This window comes from Caloenas nicobarica, chromosome 3 (assembly GCF_036013445.1).
Source record: "Caloenas nicobarica isolate bCalNic1 chromosome 3, bCalNic1.hap1, whole genome shotgun sequence".
NCBI lineage: Eukaryota > Metazoa > Chordata > Aves > Columbiformes > Columbidae > Caloenas > Caloenas nicobarica.
Genome location: NC_088247.1, coordinates 61,141,458 through 61,161,211, shown reverse-complemented (window position 1 = coordinate 61,161,211; position 19,754 = coordinate 61,141,458). Strand labels below are relative to the sequence as shown.

At 42.3% G+C, this 19,754-nt stretch overlaps 1 protein-coding gene across 1 annotated transcript in view; it reads left to right on the top strand.

Moving 5' to 3' along the window:
* The window catches only part of MAP3K5 (mitogen-activated protein kinase kinase kinase 5), a 105,529-nt gene extending 101,752 nt beyond the window's left edge, over positions 1–3,777 (top strand). The window contains 3 exon segments of the mRNA XM_065631237.1: positions 648–760; positions 1,663–1,739; positions 2,547–3,777. Coding sequence (XP_065487309.1) covers positions 648–760; positions 1,663–1,739; positions 2,547–2,607 — 251 coding nt within the window. The 3' untranslated portion in view covers positions 2,608–3,777.
* The last annotated feature ends 15,977 nt before the right edge of the window (positions 3,778–19,754 follow it).

The window sequence follows — 19,754 nt, the reverse complement described above, 5'->3', positions numbered from 1 at the left end:
TACAGAATAAATATTATTTCTAAAGAGGATAATCTAGTATGTTTAGGTATGTGTTCTTTGAATTACAGACTGTTCCAATTGTTACAGTGAAAGTTCAAGAGGATCTAATCAGTGAGATGTAAATACAACTTAAAGTTTACCAAGGGAAACTGAGTTCGATATGCATCTGCCCTGAAGAAGGTGGAAGTGCTAATACAGTTTGTTTCTGTGTAATGTGCTTCAAAGCAGCATTGCTTTCCAAAAGCAGCTGATCCTCAGTCTAAGGCATTGCCTGCATGCCAGTTGTATGAGTTACTCTGAACAGTTTAGTTAAATTGATGCAACAACCTCAGTGTAGAAACAGTTACATTTCACATTGATGTGCATTGTACTAGTAAAGTCATTTTCCAAAGACGACAGAAAATGTATCTGTATCAATGTTCACACTACTTTAACTGTATTCCTAACCAACTAGACTAATTGGTGTATTAACTATTTATAAACTGTAATTAAGTCTGTGCTTTGGGATTCTCATTTATCTCTGTTTATGGGGATACTGGTGTGCTAAGCTTAAAGGGAAAGCTCACTGAAGACAGTGCTCCAGCAGTCTAAAATGACAAGAGGTTGCTTTGGGAACACAAAACTTTTCTCAAAAATGCTTGTTCTAGATATTCCTGGATTGTCTGTCTGTCATCGTCATTCCACTGGTACAGGGACTGGAGACCCTGATCTCATAAACTGGCTGAGTGTTCAAGGAGCTGATGAGGCCACAATAAACAAGGTAGCAAAGATTCTGCACACACTGTGACACAGCTGCAGTGTTGCTTTGTGACTCGATGCAAGAAGTTACCAAACCTTTTAAATTACTTCAGCACATTTTGAGAGACTAATTTGTTTTCAGAGGACAGGAAAAAGCGATGAATATGAAGGCATTAATAAAAATGCAGTCTTATTAATAATTCCTATATCTGATGAGGAATAAGGGAATAAGATGTCCTGGTGAATAGACAGTATTGCTTTGGTTCATAGTTTTTCAGTGTCATTACACATTGCAGCAGTTCCTGCTGATCATGCCTTGGATACAAAGTACATGTTCACCCTTGGCTAACTACGTTGAAGTGAAATCTCCTGCAGTAGATGGGTCTGCTCTGCAGCAAATTATATAATCTTAGAGGTGTTGAGCATCTCAGAATTTCAGCTCACTTAGGAAAACCTGCATGTACTTATCACTCCTACAGATCAGATCAAAGGTTACTTGAAATTCAAGTACATCAAATTTAGATGCCATTTTTGAAAAGGTATCTCCATAACTTGTTTTTAATTTCCCTGTGGGTGAAATGTGGCATTAATTATGCTCTAATTTGTGTTCATTGAAGTCTGTAACTGAGGTATCAGTGATAACAATAGAAATGCCAGTTGGCAGAAGTTTTGAGTAGCTGTAAAAGCATTACACCTTTCAAGTTGTGCTTCGTATGCCAATGTGGAATATACAATATAAAAATTAAGTAGTTTCAATGTATTTCAAGAAATAATGTGGATTAATTTGTTACACCTACCACATTTTAGCCCAATTTTAGGTTTCTTCTAGACTTAAACTTCTATTTTTAAGAGCAGATGTTATATAAAACTTAGAAAGTAAGATTATATTTCTAACAAAATGTTCATTTAAACTTCTTTTTGTAGTTCTTGGCTGAAGACTATACATTAATGGATGTTCTCTGCTATGTTACACGAGATGATCTGAAATGTTTGAGACTGAGGTAATGCTTCACAGCTAAATTAACAGTGCTGAAGCAGGAGTGTGTTTTATTACAATAGAAAATAACTGATACTAAGTGTCTACTTATTGGATTGTGCTGTATTAATTTAAAATGAGTAACGTTGTCCAGTGTGTCTTTGTATATGGATGCATTCCTGATAAACAGCTCATGCTGTTTAAATTTTAAAATAGGCTTTTCTGTTCAAGGAAAGCAAAGGGATAATGTTAAAGTAAAGCTTTTACTTTACAGTTGGAGACACTGGATATTGCATTAGAGCCTTGCTTTTATTTAAAAAGGTAGAGATAAGCTACAGGAAAATTTTTCTATCATCATTATCAAACTTCAGAAATACTTCTCATAGACTGCAACTAACACTAGATTTCACCTAATCATGCCGTGTGTGGGTCACAGCTGAACCAAGCTTAAGTAAAAACAATAGAAATACAATAGTAAAAATAATAGAAATAAGAATTCTAAAAAAATACGGTAGGCGGTAAGATTTTTTCATAATTGGCATTTTTCATAATGTTGGAAGTCTGCTGCGGGTTATGCAGGTCCTTTGGACCAGAGGTCTGAATTCCAGAAAGCAGGCATCCGAGAAGTGGAAAGATTGCCCTGTACTGTAATCAGAAAAGGACTCTGTTCTCTATTTGAGTATTGCATGTTGAATTTCACCTTTGATCAGCCTTCCCACTGAATTTCATTGGTCAAAAACAGAGCAATAAAATCAGGAGACACCTAAATTGCAATGCTTTTAGACTAGAGACTATCTTTGTACCTGAGCATCTTTCTGATTTTTCTTTACAGAGGAGGAATGCTCTGCACGCTCTGGAAGGCCATCACTGACTTTAGAGAGAAACACACCTGACACTGAAATTTTTCTTCACTTCTCTGCAGAGGGGAAAAAATTTCCTTCCAGCGCAGAGCAGGTGTGCTGTCAAAAGGACTGTTGCACTTTAATCCAGTATTTGTTTACCAATGTTAAAAACACTGCAGCTTCCTGACTGCTTTTACTCCTATAATCCATAAGGAATCTGTAAACAACATGCAACATTATTTTACTCTTCAATATTTTTACATGCAAGGTTTTCCAAAATTTAAAAAAACCACAACACCAAAACCCATTAAACTCATGAAATATTGTAGTTAAAATAACCAGATGTTAATTTCATAAACTGATGTAAGATTTCATGTGACTGTATATCACTGGAACAAAACCAAAATGTGACAACAACTTCTCAAGTTTCTTTTTCTTTGTAATGTAACTCAATAATCTGTAGTAGACCTTCATAATTTCAATCATAATTAGATATTTTTCTTTTAGTGTGCAAGACCTAAAGGTAATTGCTTTTACCTACTACCCTTAGTTTAATATTGTTTATTTTTGGTAAGTTAAGTTCTATGGTGCATTTGTTTTAGAGTTGTTTATGTACTACTGAACTGTACCAGTTGCATACACCTGAACCACAGTAATGTTAGCTTGTTCTAAAGCTATCTCTGACATACACAGTTAAAAATAAAAAGAACCTAAGACTTACTTTTTCCTATATTTTTGGACTTGTAAAATAATAAAGGTGTACAACTGGAAAATATTTGAATTAAAAAAAAAAGGAGGAAAAATCATCCTGAGTATCAAGGGAACCTTTCTGACACATGTTACTGTGATTTGAGTTTGATAATAGCATTGAATGTTTTCTTGGTGTTCCTGTTCAGTCTAATTCCTGAACTGACAATCCAGGGCTAAACAAAATTCTTCTCTGGGTGCTCAACTTGAGAAACGAGTGTCCTGCCTCCACGCACTGAACTGTTGTTTTCTTCTGCTTTTGTTTATGTAATGTCTTTTCTCACATATAATGAAAAGGATGGTGGATATTCCATTCTCACTGCCACTCCAGCATTCTAGCACTGGGTATCATCAGATTCTTATGGGATAGCTGAAAAAAATTCCATTGTAAGACTTGCCTGGACAAGAAGCTGCTTCTTTCTTCATAAGCCGTGGTAATCAGTGAACAGTTTATGCCCTGAATTTTTCAGGTCTAGCAAGTATTTTCAAAGAAAATAAATATTTTTTCTAAAGATAAACATGTTGTCCTAACATGTATGTAGTAATTTTTGCTGACTAAAACCAAACAATTCTGTATAAAAAATAGGCTTAAGAAAGAACAGTAAATTAAATAGATTTTTTTTTTTTAATACTCTGAAGATGGTTCCACTGATGTTTGAGCCAGAGAGAGGTTCAACTCATTCTAAAGACATAACTATATTTCAGGAGAAACATAGCTACTGTTCAACAATTTCTGCTGCTATTACAGCATAAACCGGTACAATTTTAAGGCAGTTTTAAGCACTGGGAAAACCAGTAGTGGAGTTTAACTTGTGAAACCTGAAGCAACTAAAAATTTCTACCCCTGAAAAAGTGACCCTAGGACAATGCCCTCCCCTGATTTGATTTGTGTGAAACATGATCCTGTATCAGTCCATGACTACAGTGTGAAAACCTCCAATTTCGTGCAGCATGAATAGACCAGAATGTAACTGCGTTGCTTTCTTTGTGTGTTGATGCTTTGAAAGCGTGCAGCGTGTTCTCTATTAGCTGTGACTCAGGGTGCTCAGTAATTCCAGCTGTGCGTAAGAGAAAGGAGTGTGATTGAAGAATCATTTTAATGTCTACATGAGACTGAGCCTGCAACCAGCTAGGAATTAATTCCTGTAGTTCACTGCTAGCCTCACCAGACCCAAGGTGGCTTCTGCAGGGCTGCTCGGCAATCGGTTCTGTGTTCTCTGCTGTAAGACTATATCAAGTCTGATGTGTGCCCAGGCTGGGCCATATACGCTTGTGCTACTTGGGAGAGTGTGAACTGGTCTGAATGTGGCCTCAACAGCACAGCTTATCCATCTGTGCACAAAAGCTTATGTAATATCCCTACTTCGAGCTACTTTGTATAGATGGTGCCAGACACATTACTTTTTATATCCTTGGACAGAATGTGAAGAAACATTTTGAGACAGTGCAACCTACAGGTCAGCCTGGGACTCAGCCTGGCTCCCTGAATATGGTGGGATTTGAGATTATGTTGTAAAGATGGGTTATGTTTTAGTGCAGGATTTTACCAAGGGCAACCTTTTGGCTATGGGACATTCCATTTCCTTTGAACTTGGGTAGCTTCTTGGTCCTTGACTAGTGCTGTTGTAATCCAGGCCTCAGGCTGACTGAGAGATACCTTTCCACCTCTGTTAAGACAGAGTGAAAGCTTGACCAAGGCTGTGCTGATTTTGGAGCGTCTTGCACCTTTCAGCGTAGAGCCCAGGCTGTTCTTGTAGCGTGCACACACTGTCCTACCCACAAACCAGAGGGCATGTTTATCACCCGAGGCCTAGCTCCTTCTGTTTTAGAGTATAGATGGCTCCTGGTGCACCAAAACATTTGTCCCCCCTTCCCCTGGAAAAGGATCTCACGCCCTGAATTTAACTGTTTGTGAAAGGAGGATGTTCTGAACAGGGGTGGAAGTTTGCTTTGTCCAATATGCCAGCCTAAGGGAGCTGCACCTCTCCATCTGCTTGCCCACATGCGTGCCACAGCTGCATACCACGAGTTCCCAATTCATTCACCCTGTTTCAGCTGTAGTTTTGATGACTGGTACTAGCTGCAAGCAGATGCAAAGTGAAATTATCTTTTAATCCAGATCTAGAACACTTTTAAGAGATAAATACTCCTATGATCTCCAGAAAGTAGCTTAGGGTAAGTTTAGGCAAACTCATTGGAAAGGTAACAAGACCATGCACCTTTACAGAAAGGACTGATACTTTGACAGAGCCATTTTTTGGAAGCATGGCTTTGCAGGCAGCTGGCTGTTTAAAAGCATGTGCCCTAAAAACGACGCTACAGTGCTACCGTTCTTTCCCAAAGGATGCAGCACAGCTGCCGGGGCTTGTGAGGTGGCTGCCGCACCTCCCACCTGCTGTCGGGACACTGGCGGGGAATTTAATCATCCCCGAAAACTGTTGATTCTCTCCGTGCCGGTACCTAATGTGCTGTGCCGATGCCGCGGGAGCGACTCTGAGGGGCAAAAAAAACCAAAACCAATCAAACACCTGGGGACGCGCCCATGGCTGCCGAGGGGGCCAGCTGTGCGGGCAGGTTGCCCGCCGCCCGCCCCCGCCCTGCCGCTTTAAAACCGCCGCGGGGGCAGTGGGGGTTCCTTCCTGTGAGGGGCGGCTCCCACCGCGCCCACGGGCGATGTGAGCGCTGGCTCCGCCCTCACCTGCTCCCGGGCAGATCCTGCTGCCGCTGCCGGCGGGGGAGGAGAGGGGGGGACGTGGCGCTCTCACCTGCCCGGGGCCGCGGATCCGCGGGGCGGAGCAGCCGCGCTCGACGAGGAGGAGACATGGCGGAGGCCGCGGGCAGGAGCGGCGGGTGCCGGCGCACCGCAGGTGAGTCGCTGCCGGCTGTCGGGCTGCGGCGGGAGAGCGGCGCGGGTCGGGTCGGTGGCTGCGGGTCCCCCTGCGCGCCCGGCCGGCTGCGGGCGGCAGTGACGGGAGGGAGCGCAGCGGGGCCCGGTGGCGGCCTCCTCTCGCAACAGGTGCGGTGCCGCCCCGCGGCTGCCGGTGCCCGCGGCTGCCGGTGCCCGCTGTGCGCCGGGCTGTGACGGTGCTTTGCTCCCTTCCCCCGGGGGTCTCCCAACGCGAACCGCCGCCTGCAGACCCGGCCCGCAGCCGGTCGCAGGGGCAGCCCCACGCAGGGACGCTGCGGCCCGGGCGGCGGGCAGAGCCGTGCCGTGTCCGTGGGGGCGGCGCGTCCGGCCCGCGCCCCGCAGTCACGGCAGACTCCCCCGGCCCCGCGGAGGGGCGTCGGTGGGTGTGCGCTGTCGTGCCCGGGGCACCGTTTGTTATTCTGACCCCCCCACAGCGTTTAGGGCTCGGTGCGCTGCGCGGCGCCTTCACCGCGACCGGGATAACGCGGGGGTGCGGAGCCGCGCGGGGGAGGCCCGGCCCGGCCTGGCCGGCGGGGAAGGAAGGGGCCAGCGGGGGCGGCCGCCGGGCCGCGGTGCGGGAGCCCGAGGCGTGCGGGGCAGCGGGTTCTGAAGGGGACTGGAGTTGGCGGCGAGCTGCAGTTGGGGCGAGTGCCTGCAGCATCCAGCTAACGGGGCCGAAATGAGTCCCGGCCAGGGAGAAGGGATGTCTCGGTGGGATTCAGGTACCTGGTGGCGGCGGCGGCTCTCGGAGCGAGGCCCGGGCCTGCGCCCCGCAGGAGGGCGGTGTGCGGGAGCCCGGGGTTTTGGCTTTGCCTTAAAAGCGTGTAAGCGATGGGCTTCTGCAAGCCCAGCGCTATGGGGAAGTCAGAGAGGTGTCTTTACGTCTCCTCTAGGGAGGGATGTTCGCTGCGAGAGCATTTTGAAACCCTTTTATTTTGTCCTAAGGGTGAGGAGGGTGCAGGGAGGAGATTTTTGGCTTACACAAGCGGATCGACCGCTGTATCACTGTTGTATGCACAGATGCTGTTTGCTTTTGCAGGCAGTGGAGGGGTTGCCTTTCTGGTATGTTCACTGGGAGTGCTGCTTTCTGGACTATGAGGTCTGACTAGTTTTCAGTCTTCTCCTTTTTTCCTGTTTGTTTTTTTTTTTTTCTTCTTTCTACAATACAATTCCACTAACCCTTTGCTAGTCCTTCATATCTCTAACATACATCCAAGTTTATCTCTGAATCAGAGAGTGAAATTTCCATCAAAACAACATATGAATAGGCCATATGGCTGTTGGGTAATTAACTATGTTTCCACAGTATAATATTTTTAATACATATTTCATATAATGTGGGCATGCAGTCACAAGCAACAACTGTGGGCAGACCAATCCAAATGTTGTCCTTTTTTGTTGAAGTTAGAAGCATAGTATTTTTGCTCAGCAATCGTTTTTAGAAATCACTCCCAGCCGTCGCTCTAAAGTTCAGCTGCAGAAAGGATGTGCATCTGTTATCCTACATGTTTTAGAGTTTGCAGCCACATTGACTTCACTGTCCACAGGAATAACTGGTTGTCAGTGTATTTCTAAAGCCACATTCAACAAACTCTTCTCAAGTTCTCTATCTTACCTTGTTCATGTGGCTTTTTTTTTTGTAAACTGTATTATCAGTATTTTTAATCACTGACAAACTGGAGATGAGCTGCAAGATGACATGTATTTTACATATGTAGTAGTTTTAAAAGCACTTACTTGCCAAAGATGTATTCTGAGTTTGCCTTGTTTCATTTCATCTGATTGTGTTGAATTTTTACTCATTAGGACATATTTGTAGACAGGAGGTGGATCTCCTGACATGAATTGTTGAGTATTTTGAGTTTAAAATGGTTTGTGCTGTCAAAGTTCATTTGAAATTTCCTCATGTGTGGAATGCCACAGTTAAACAACTTCTGTGAAGCTGTTTGTTTTCTGTTGAGGTTCTTTCAGGTCTCCGAGTTATCAGAGGGGCTGCTTTCCATGCCGTTCACAAACAGGAACACCCTCGTAGCATGTCAGGGAGCTGCTCTGCAGCTGTCTGATCTGTCTGTGAGTGAGCAGATACATGTGCCTCACGAGGGCCTTGCTGATGGCTCCTGCTGTGGGCTTCTTGGCAAGCCCAACGTCTGTGTCTGAATCCAGTTCCTCAGGAAGGTCAACCTCCCGTCCTGGTTTGGTGAAGTTACCTACTGGTTGACTTATTGCTGCTGTTTAAAAAAACCAGAACAAATAGCTAGATAGCTCTGTTGGTGTTGTGGTGTGTGTTTGGTATCATTCCCTCCTGTGGCTAGATATACAGACTTTCAGGACTGATGCTGGGTAAAGCTTTAACAGCACCATGAGAACCTTGCAGAGGTGTTACAAGGGGATCCCTTTATAGTTGGGTGGATGGTCTGCTGCACTTAACTAGCTCTCTTCAGGTGAATGCCTTTAATTACCCGGGTGAGGGGTTTTTTTACTCTGCCATTCATAAATGCACAGATGGCAAAATGATGAGTACAGTGCTAAGGGGGTACTCTAACTTATGCCGGTTAGAATTTTTAATCATAGCTATTTGATCCTCTTACAGTGCTCAAAAGCTTTTCAGTGATTCCCAAGATGAAGGGCCCTCTTGTGGGGAATACCCAGCAGAGAAGCTTCTAAGGCACCTTGTTTGATGGCTGCCCACCCACAAACGCGGGCATGCCTCTGCCTGGGAGCCTCCCCGATGTGCACTCTGAACCACCTTGGCCCGCTCTGTGTGCGGGTAACAACTCGCTCGGGTGCTGCGAGACCAGAGAGAGCAACGTGCTGGGGTCGGTGCAAGAAAACTGTAATGTAGTGATTTTTCTTTTTTTTTTTTTCATACTCTTCTAGTTAGCCTTTTCTTTTAAGTGAGTTTAATATTATTCTGGTTCTTTTTGCAGCAAAGCAAGCCTGCACTTTAAATGATGTCAGTGCTAGTTGGCCTGTTAAAGACAAACACTGAGGTGTTCTCCCTGTAGCAACTAGTGAGACTTTTCAGCTATCACTTGTTTATCCTGGTATTTTCTCCATCTGAGAATAAATCAAGTTTTAGCCTATTGCGTTATCGATTTTTTTTTTTTTTTAAAAAACAAACAAATACGCTTTAGGGAAAAACACGGAGGTACGGAAAGAACACCGTAGGCGGCTCGCCCCGGCTCCTTCCCGGCCGTGCTGAAGTGTTTTTGGTGGGGAGGACGTTACACGGCGGTTCCGCGCACCGGGTTCAGCGCTGCCCGGGGCGAGGGAGCGGGGGGTGCGTCCCTCCCGGGGCCGCGCGCCGCCGCCGGGCGGGTGCCGCGCCCTCGGTTCGCCAGCGGGCGCCGCCGTCGCCGCGCGGCCCGAGCGCGGCTACCGGTGCGGGGAGCGGGCCGGGAGGTACCGCTGCCCCGGCAGCTGCTCCGCGCTGCTGCTTCAACCTCGGCTGTCGGGGAGCGGGGCGTCGTGAGGTAACGGCGACGGGAAGCGGCGTGTTACGCTGCCGTGAATGGTGTGTGCTCACAAACGGCTGAAAGTGTTGGAAGTCTGTGTGTTGTTAGGGTACTGTCATTTCCATCCGTAATTATTCAAACGCTAGCCCTATTGAGAGCATTTCCTATCTTTTAATATATAAATTAAATTGAGGGTCTGTAATTCTTCTATTGCCACCCCTCTCTCCTTGAAACCTATTAAAACTTCGAACCTTTGTACCAGACCTTACAATTACCTAATTACTTTTACATTGTCAGTTTCCTGAGTTGGTACTTTAGCTCTGAAGGCTGAGACTCTGATTTATCAGCAGCTTGTAGAATGAAAATGCTACAACTAAATTTAAATTTAAAAGTGTGAATGAGAGTGGTGAAACCCTTACAGAAGCCATCCTCCAGCTTTAGGAAGCTGCTAAATTGCTGTCTCTTAGTGTCTTTCATTGGTCAAGTAATGTTTGTACAAGGATTACACACTGTAAAAATTGGAACAAGCCATTTTATATGCATATTATGTAATGCGAGTCAGGCCGTTTTTCTCCACCCACTTACTCCCAACACTGGTAGTGTTTAAAAAAAAAAAAAAAGAAAAAAAAAAGGTGGGAAGGAAAAAAACCCCAGTGAACACAAAACCAACAGCAATTAAATCCCATGAAAATAAATACAAAGAACTCCAAACGAAACACTGCAACAAAAACACCTCCTGAGTTCATGAAAGATCAGGCCTGTTAAATGATGCTGGAGCATGCTGCTGGTTCATGTGCTGCTTCCTCTGCAGGAAAAGAGCTTCTACTAATCTAGCTGAAGTAGTATCTATTGTCTTTTTACTTGGGCTTAATATTGAAAATAGATGTTCTTTCATACATACTATTTCAAACTCTAAAAATCGTAAATTTACAATAACCTGAGATGGTTACCATTTTATTCGTATTATGGCTGGTTGGTTACTATCATAGATAAACAAGTTTAATACTTTACATCTGAAAATTATTTGTAGTATTAAATATGATCACTGCAATAATTGCCTCAACTGTGCAAACAGTGTGCAATCTTGCAACAATGTATCTTCATTTCCACTTGAAAAAAATGTGCCGAAGTCTAGACCCACAATACAAGCCACAGTGTGCTGCTAATGTTGTGGTAACTGCCTTTGTACCTTTTCCCCTGGAAGGAGATCTCCTGTATGTGACTTCTGTTAGATGCAGTGGCCTGCTAGGAACTGTGGCAGAATAGGCTACAGGTGTATATACATGTTTAAGGTGAAAAATACTATGAGAAGATGGTGCATTTATTAAACTGAACGATTTAATTCTGTGGCTGTTTGTCAGTATTAATTCTGGAGTCATGGCATGTTTGCTTTCATTAAAATCAGTCTTTGCTTTAATTAAAATAAGTAGAAGGTGTATTTATATACTTTGTGGCCTTGGAGAAAAATCTTGAAAGTATGTATCCTAGGAGATCTGTCAGAGTTCAAGGAAAATGACCCTAAGTTGTCTGTGAGGATGATATACATGGGGTAGGCTGCCTCACTATTCAGATATATGGAGTTAGCAACCCTGACTCCTGTTGACTTCGAGATTCTTCAGAGATGTAAGTGATGGCATGATTTATGCTCTAGAATGATAGTCACTGTGAGACTTGTCCTGAGATAGAGTTAGGTTTTTTTCCTAGTAGCTGGTATAGTGCTGTCTTTTGGATTTAGTGTTAGAATGTTGATAATAAAATGATTTTTTTGGTTGTTGCCAAGCAATGTTTATACTAGGTCAAGAACTCTTCAACAAGATGGCTGGAGACACACAAGAGGCTGGGAGAGGGCACAGCAAGGACAGCTGGCCCAAACTGGCCAAAGAGATATTCCATATCATATGTCATGCTCAGCATATATTTGGGGGAATGAAAAAGGAATGGGGGATGTCTGGAGTGATGGTGTTTGTCCTCCCAAGTAACTGTTACATGTGATGGAGCCCGGCATGCTTGGAGATGGCTGAACACCTGCTTGCCCATGGGAAGTAGTGAATTGAATCCCTTGTTTTGCTTGCGTGTGTGTGTGGATTTTGCTTTACCTATCAAACTGCCTTCATCTCAGCCCATGAGTTTTCTCACTTTTACTCTTCTGATTCTCTCCCCCACCCCACTGGGGGAGAGTGAGCGAGTGGTTGTGTGGTGCTTAGTTGCTGGCTGGTGTTAAACTATGACAGACTAGTATATGGAGGGAAGAAATAAAGTACTGATGTCTCAAAGTATTTCTCATGTCTGTGTTTGATGCTATAATGTGTTCTTCCTTAAAGTTAATGGAATCCAAAAGTCCAGACTTCTTGGTCACCTTCTAAGAAATGTATTGGGAAGTAAGATGTCAGGAGAGCACTGGTAATGAATGCAGCACGAAGTATTTCACAGGATTACATTCATTGGATACTGTCAGTAGTACAACAGAGAAAATTTTAATTTGGTCTTGGCATATTGCCTTTTCTTTGAAGTATGTTTATGTTTCTATGAAAAAGCTTAGTGCCTTTCCTCTGAAGTATGTTCAAATCTACCAAAAAGCTTAGTATGTATGTAAGTTCTCTTAATTTTGAGAGCATTACAAGTGCTTCGTTCTCTTGACATGTATACAAACTAGGTATTTCAAAAATAAGCTCTTTTTACAGGCAGAAACAGTGACAACACTGCCTAGGCTGTTAATTAGTAGGGTAATTAGCACCCTTCGGCCGAATTCCTCTGTTTCCTACTGCCCTGTGAAGTCCCCATTTCTCGCTATCTTTCCTTATTTGAGCATTGGATGAAGTTGCATGGCATGTTCTACTAGAGGACCTGATCAAATATCGTTGTTACATATAAATAAAAAATGTTGGCTAAGAATGATCTAATATGTTTTTATTCATAATGGTATGTATTGTGCAATTTTTATTAGTCATACTATGCAAATCCATTTAATTAAAAAAAGTAACAAGACTTGTTAACGTACATCTTGTATTTGATTGTTTGATTGGTGCGTATGTGTTCAAAGTGTTTGTAGATGATGGGACTCTTTCCTCTGTGTGCATGTGTCTTTTACTCCAATGAGTGAGCTTGAGTCAGAACAGGGCAGGGCTTCCAGCCTTCTCCTTTTCCTATGTATGGGAATGCAAACAGGTTTGGTTTTAATTGACCGAAGGGAAAATAGTTAAAGCTTACCTTCTGTTCAGTCACTTCTGAGGAGCTCTTGACATCCCCTGGACCAGTGTGTGGCACTGCGCATGTCAGGGACAGCTGAAACCGAGAAGAGGTCAAAGTAATGTCTAGAATTTGCACTCTTTGCAGCACATATATGATGGGACTCGTAAGCAGATGAGCAAGCTAAAGGAACCGAAGTAGTCAGGATGGCTGATAGGAAAATGAAGACCTGAGGTCTGTTTTTTGTTTCCAGACCTAGCTTATTTAAAATTCATTGTCTCCTAGGCAGATAGGGATAATAATTCTGAATTCAATATACTGGAAAGGGAGATACTGAAATATGAAACCAGAATAAAGATGTTTGTTCAGACTTCAGGAGATAAAAAGGAGCTGAACCTACCTTTCAAAGTTTGCTTTCTGAAGAACCTTAATAATCCACTGTTGCTCCCCTCTGTTTCCCCAGCACATATTTAAGTGGATGTTTGCATAGAAAGACTGCACAGTTCTGTTCTTTCTTGAATTGAAGCACCTAATTTGATGGATGAGTGAAGAATAAGTTCATGAAACTACCATGGTTTTATGGCCTTGACTTTTAGAAGTGAGTTGACTAATTGCTTATTTAAAGAAGGTGATTAAGGGAGTGGAGCATCTCCCTTATGAGGAAAGGCTGAGGGAGCTGGGTCCCTTTAGCTTGGAGAAGAGGAGACTGAGGGGTGACCTCACTAATGTTTATAAATATGTAAAGGGTGAGTGTCATGAGGATGGAGCCAGGCTCTTCTCAGTGACAACCAACAGTAAGACAAGGGGTAATGGGTTCAAGCTGGAACACAGGAGGTTCCACTTAAATTTGAGAAGAAACTTCTTCACAATGAGGGTGCTGGAGCACTGCAACAGGCTGCCCAGAGAGGTTGTGGAGTCTCCTTCTCTAGAAACATTCAAAACCCGCCTGGACACATTCCTGTGTAACCTCACCTAGGTGTCCCTGCTCTGGCAGGGGGATTGGACTAGATGATCTTTGGAGGTCCCTTCTAATCCCTAACATTCTGTGATTCTGTGAAAGCTATTCAGAGTGCATCTATACTCTTGACAGCAGGTTTCTCATTAGTCAAAAAGATGAAAGTTTCCCTTCCTATTCTCTAGCATTTTATATTCAATCTTACTGATTAATGCAAGGGGCCTTTTATCCTTCCAAGAAGGTGGGAAGAAGAAATTGATTCTTATATCATGTGTTTATAAACTAAATACTAAAGCTGCTTAAAAAAAATTAATGTACTGCTGTAAAAATAATCTGCCAGTCCTTTATTATCATGTATATAAAAGTGAGGCCTTAGGGATGTCTTTGAAGACTTAGAAACCTCTGTAAAGGTGAGGTTATTTTGTCCTTTTTAGATAATAAGAGGTGGAAGCAAGAGGGAATATAAGACCAGCAGTGGAAAAAAAATCAGGTGTGCATGAGTTTTGAGACTGTGGTTGGCTTAAAGGAAGCAAGTATTTTTTTGTGGGTGTAAGTGGCTACTTCCAACTTAACTTTTCTTCCTCCCTAGTTAAAAAAAAGTCCTGTCTGTCTTTTAAAGGCTATTCTGCTCTGTCCTAGATTCCAGTCTTTTGATGCTGAGTAAGTAGCTATTCTCTCTCATGAATTAAAAAAAAAAAAGGCCCTGCTTTCTTGGTTCTTTTGGCTTGATTGAAAGCCTAGGGAAATAGAAAGTAAATGCAAAGAGATGAGCCTTCTGAAGGAAATTACTGAGAGATTTGGCTTGGAGTTCAGTTAGTATCCATATATTCCAGTATTGTTCTGTGAGGAGTAGGGAGCTGGACTTGATCCTTGTTGGTCCCTTCCAACTTGAGATATTCTATGGTCTAGTGCTGTCTATATTATGCATTTTTAAATGAGTTCTTAAAAGAAAAAGGCTCTTGACATAAATGATTAATGTTGAAAATTCTGTACAAAATATGATTGTGTGTTTTGATGGGTAGGTACACTGAAATTTTTTTGTGTACTGTTTTTACAGAACAGGATGGGAGCTTTTAACTATACCTTGATTTTCCTGATCTTTCTTCCCAAGAAACATTTGAAACCCAGTTCCCAATGGAAGGTTATTGTTTCATGCCAGGAAAATGTCTCTAAATGCAAAATGTCATATCCTTTCTTGATGCTGCTGTATAAGAAAGATATCTACCTTGACCTGAACCTCTCAGTACTAAGAAAATCAGAAATAATTAAATATTGGCAATCTGGAAAGGAGCATATGTTAAAAGAATATATTGACTTAATCTAATTCTTGATATAAAACACGCTTAAGTTGAAAGGAAGCTTTCCTTTTATGTTAAAAGGCCTTAGAACAGCATGCAGAAGTATAACAGTGTTTATTTTGCTTTACAAATACTGTAACCCGTTGTTGCAGATGAGTAGAATACACTTCACTCAAAAGAGAGAAGCAGTGATATGTTTTATTGAGGTAAAATAATCATTTGACACAGTTCAATGAATTTGATGGAATTTAACAAAGTCAACAGTGGTCTGACAAGGTTCAACAAGTTTGATGGCAAGGTTCACCTTATTAATTACTACATGGAGGAAATATACAGAGGAAAATTTAGTTAGCCTTGAGTCAGAATGTTTCACACGGAGACCTGAGATGGAAAAGGTAAGGAAAACCCACCCCTTGAGTTATGTTTCATTAGTATCAGTTCAGCATGCAGTCAAGAGTTACCAATGCAAACTCAAAGACACTATGCTACAAGGTTATATGTAATATTGGTCGCTTGCCCAAGATCTGCTGTTGGTAAAAGGAGGTATCTCTGTCCTGAGGAGCAACCTTGAGAGGTGTCCCAGCTCAAGGGGAGATCATGGCCATGCAGCTGCACTGCTGAGCACGGAGAGCTCCAAGAAGACTCACTTAGGCTGTCATATTTATGGAATGAAGTCATAGTCAAATCATATGTGGCAGGAAAGGTGTGCATGAGGCTCTTTGTACCCACAACTTTCTTTGTTCTCTGATAAACAAGTCTTGGAAAAGCCACCCACTATTTATACATCTCTTGTGTGATTGGTGTTCCAAGTTCATAGGCATTGGTGCCCACTGTACCACTCTGCACCTTTGTGGGTGAGTTGGAGGAGTTCGTGGCCTGGATACAGCTCAGGCCTTTGCCTTCTTTGGAGCCTGTACCAAACCACCACAGGTCTGGTCAAGGGGTTGAGTGCACTTGTCACACCCAAATCTGTCTCAAGTTTGTGAGTTGTTTTGGTGGTTGGGGTGTTTGGTTGGTTTTTGATTTTTTTTTTGGTGTTTTTTTTGGTACTCTACAAGAAAATGATCTTCTGCTGTTAGCAGTTTTGGATAAAACTGAAGAACTGGATAAGGAAAGGATTGTGGCTAATGCTCTTAAAGTGCTAAAGCATGTGTGTGACTGCTCTGTTCAGCTTGTGGTTTTCACAATCCAAACTTCTCTTTATGTCAATAGTTGAATATTTGCTGGGTAGCTCTTGAACAGTAAGGTCATATAAAGTATTTTAAAAGAGAAAAGTATTTTATAAGAATCCATGATTTCTTTCAGAAGAATTTTTTTTTCTGAAGGTTTTATTCCATCTTACAACCTCTAGCCTCAGTTTCTCCAGTTACAACTTATGTCAGGCTTCAGAGAGCTTAAGTGTCAGAAGAAAAGCAGTGGTGAGCAGGCTGCCTTGGCTTTTGGAACTGGCTTGATCCATCGGTGCCTGAAACTTTTTTTTTTTTAATCCCTCTAGCTGACAGTGGAAAGGAAGGGGAGCCTGAAGACAGGAGATTAACTAGTTGTCTAATCAATGGATGATCACACCTGGATTTCACAATAATGGCAGACAGTACATGTTTGTGTGTGTCAAGACTGAGGGCTTATCAGACCGGGAAGTGTTGAGGGGTTGGGCTATTTTTTCTTTTTGATGTGTTTTTTTGGGTGATAGGCCAGAGGGGAGGCTCCCCCATCAAACCCTGACTTCTTGGTTGCTTTCTCCTTAGGTATAGCATTCTTCTAAACCAGTATTTTAACTGCTCTTATCCTAAGAAAATAGCAGGTGAAAGGCATGGAATTCCTATAAAATGTAGCTTGATGAACATACAATGAGTGTCTTATGCAGTGGGAGGAAAAAAATCTGCATATTGTGATTCAGCAATGTCTTACAAGCATTTCTGTTTGCAGGGCTTTTTGTAGGCATTTTGTCTATAAATTTCTTTTGCCCCTTCTGCAATAGTATATGATCATGCATTCAGTTGGCTTGATTTTTCTGTAATGTGATCAGACGTGCCAAATGATACAAGATGGTTTGCAGTTAGTGATATATCAAGTGCTTTTTTCTTGAAAACATATCCAGTCCCAGTTATCACAGCCTGCCAGCTCTTGTGCAAGATACAAATTGTCTTGTCTTCACAAGGTTTTTCCTTTCTGTTAGTTAGCTAACTTGTATTGAATGCTGCCTTTTGTCTTCCTTCCTCCTATGAAAGAGCAAAGAGGTTTATTTACTTCAGTAAGTTCAGCATGGCAGTGTGCTTCACAAGGCAGTGGCTGTAGAACATGAACTTATGTGCAACTCTCTAAATCACGGTATATATATATATATACTCTCTCTCTCTCTCTATATATATATATATACTCTATACTCTAAATCACGGTAATGAGCTTCCTGTAGTGTTTGGATAGTTTACAGGGACTGAAACAGCCCTGTGAAGGAAAGATAGCAAATCTAGATTTCAGCCATTGAAAATTATCAGGTTACCCATAGCAGACTGCATGTAGGTATCATGGTGACTGGCTTCAGCCTGCTTTTCTTTTCATAGGTAGAGATATCAAACTTTAATACCTGATGTTAAAGCAAAAGCATCAATTAACACATTGTTATAAATATTTACATTTCCCAGATCGCAATATAATTATCCTAAGAGTCTTTGTTCTAGCTGCTGCTTAAGACTGTTGCATATCAGATAATGTATTGCACAGGTAATTACACCTATAGAATACAGTGGGTGAAAGTGGGTGTGTTTAAGTGTAGTGGTTTAACTGATAATGAGTTTGAAAGTGTTGTAGAAAGGAAAAACCAAAAATTATCCAGTGCCCTCAAGATACACTGTTGCTCTCATTCCATCTCTTGAGAGAATCTCACTGCATCAGTAAGAGCTCAGCTGTGATTTTATTGTCACTGTATGACTAATAGTTAGAGGGGGAAAAACCCTAATAGGGGCTGTATAAGCAAATGGTGATCTTTTTAAAATAATTTAACAGCCTTGCTACTAAAATTATCCACCACTTTGTTCCCTCAAGGGAATGTTGCTTTCATCTCAGTTTTTATATAGAAGCTCCCACATAGCTGAGGCAAGGCTGAAATAGCAAAGCTTTCCTGCTAGGGATACCTCAGGAATTTCTTTTTCTGCCCTAAACCAGTGGATGAAGGGATAAGATTTGTCAGTACAGTCTAGTTTTATGCAGCATTGGTATCTTTTTATGCATGCTTAACAGTGTTATTAGGAAGGCTTTTTTACAAATAACCAAGTACCTAAAGTTATGTGGTATCTGCCATTGTAATCGGTGTCTTTTATTTGTAATATGTTGCAGGTGGCTAGGCTGTCATTTTATTAGGCATTTGGAAACGTGTTGTGTGCTGGCATAGTTTTTAACCACAGGAGCCTTGAAATAAAATCAGGCTGCACAAACTGAATGTGCTGTTGATCCTTTTCCTCTGTCAGAGTTCACCTCTGCGTTAGTCATCAGGAAGAAATACGCACCAACGCCTCAGTTGCCTGTGTGTCATAGCCCAAATCCATCTTCACAAGTCCCTGAAGCATCAAACTTAGTCATTGCTATGTTTTATACTCAGAGCAAGTCACTCTTACAGGTGCAGGGGATCCTGCAGGAACCAAGGAAGGCATTCTCAATCCTGTGGCTGTTCTCCATGATTCCTCATATAATAGGAAAATGGAGATGCTGAAACAGTTATCATACCTGTAAGCTTGAAAGCGCCTCCAGTCAGGTGTATTTTTGTGTATTAAGTAGTTCTTATATGTTTAAGAATGCCTATTTAAGTAGTTTAGCAATTAAAGGTGATTGGTTGAACAGAACGTTTAAAAGGGCAGGAATCTTTAGTGACTTAAAACAGTGAAAGGGAGTGGAGTGATAGTTAACTAAGTTACCATGTAAGTGGTGTTTTCTGTTAGTTTTGTTTTGTTGGCAAGTCTTAGGCATATGTGAAAAGTACTCATGGTACTAACTACTGTCCTCCTTTTGTGGCTGTGTACTGTCATGTAGTATTTGTGGTAGGTACTAAGTGTATGGGATTTGAGGAACAGAGCTGTTTTTCTAACAGGACAAAGTAGTAGCTTGTATAAACCACACGAGGCAAATTGCCGAGCTAAAGAATGCTTTCTGTTACAGGTTTTTTGTGTGTGTGTGGTTGTGGTGTGTGGGTTTTTTTTTTTGGTCCACACCCTTTAGTACAAAGTGTCTTTAACTGTAGACAGATGTCATCATGTATAGCTTCCGTGTGCCCAGAGAGTCCAAGGTGTAGCCAAGCAGCAGGATGTAACCAGGAGGAATTACCTAGTGAATGCAGGCTGTGGGCTTTGTTCAGAACTGCCGCTCTCCTGCTGAACACTTGTGTTTTGGTTGTGTTTTCTGCCTGTGCTGGAGAAGGAAGAATGGTCCAGCTGGGCCTTCAGGTGGTGCTGTGTTCTTCTCCATCCACCGGGTTCCTGGCTGATGAGCCTAAGGTGTGTGAGAATGGAGTTGTCCTGCCAGCTGAGCGTGATCCAGGACTCCTCTGTAAAGAGCATCCCAGACCATTGTGATCCATATCATGTGTTGACTGCCATAAACACTGGCACTTCTTCTTCAGTATTGTTACCCATGTTGTTGATGTGATCATATATATCTGT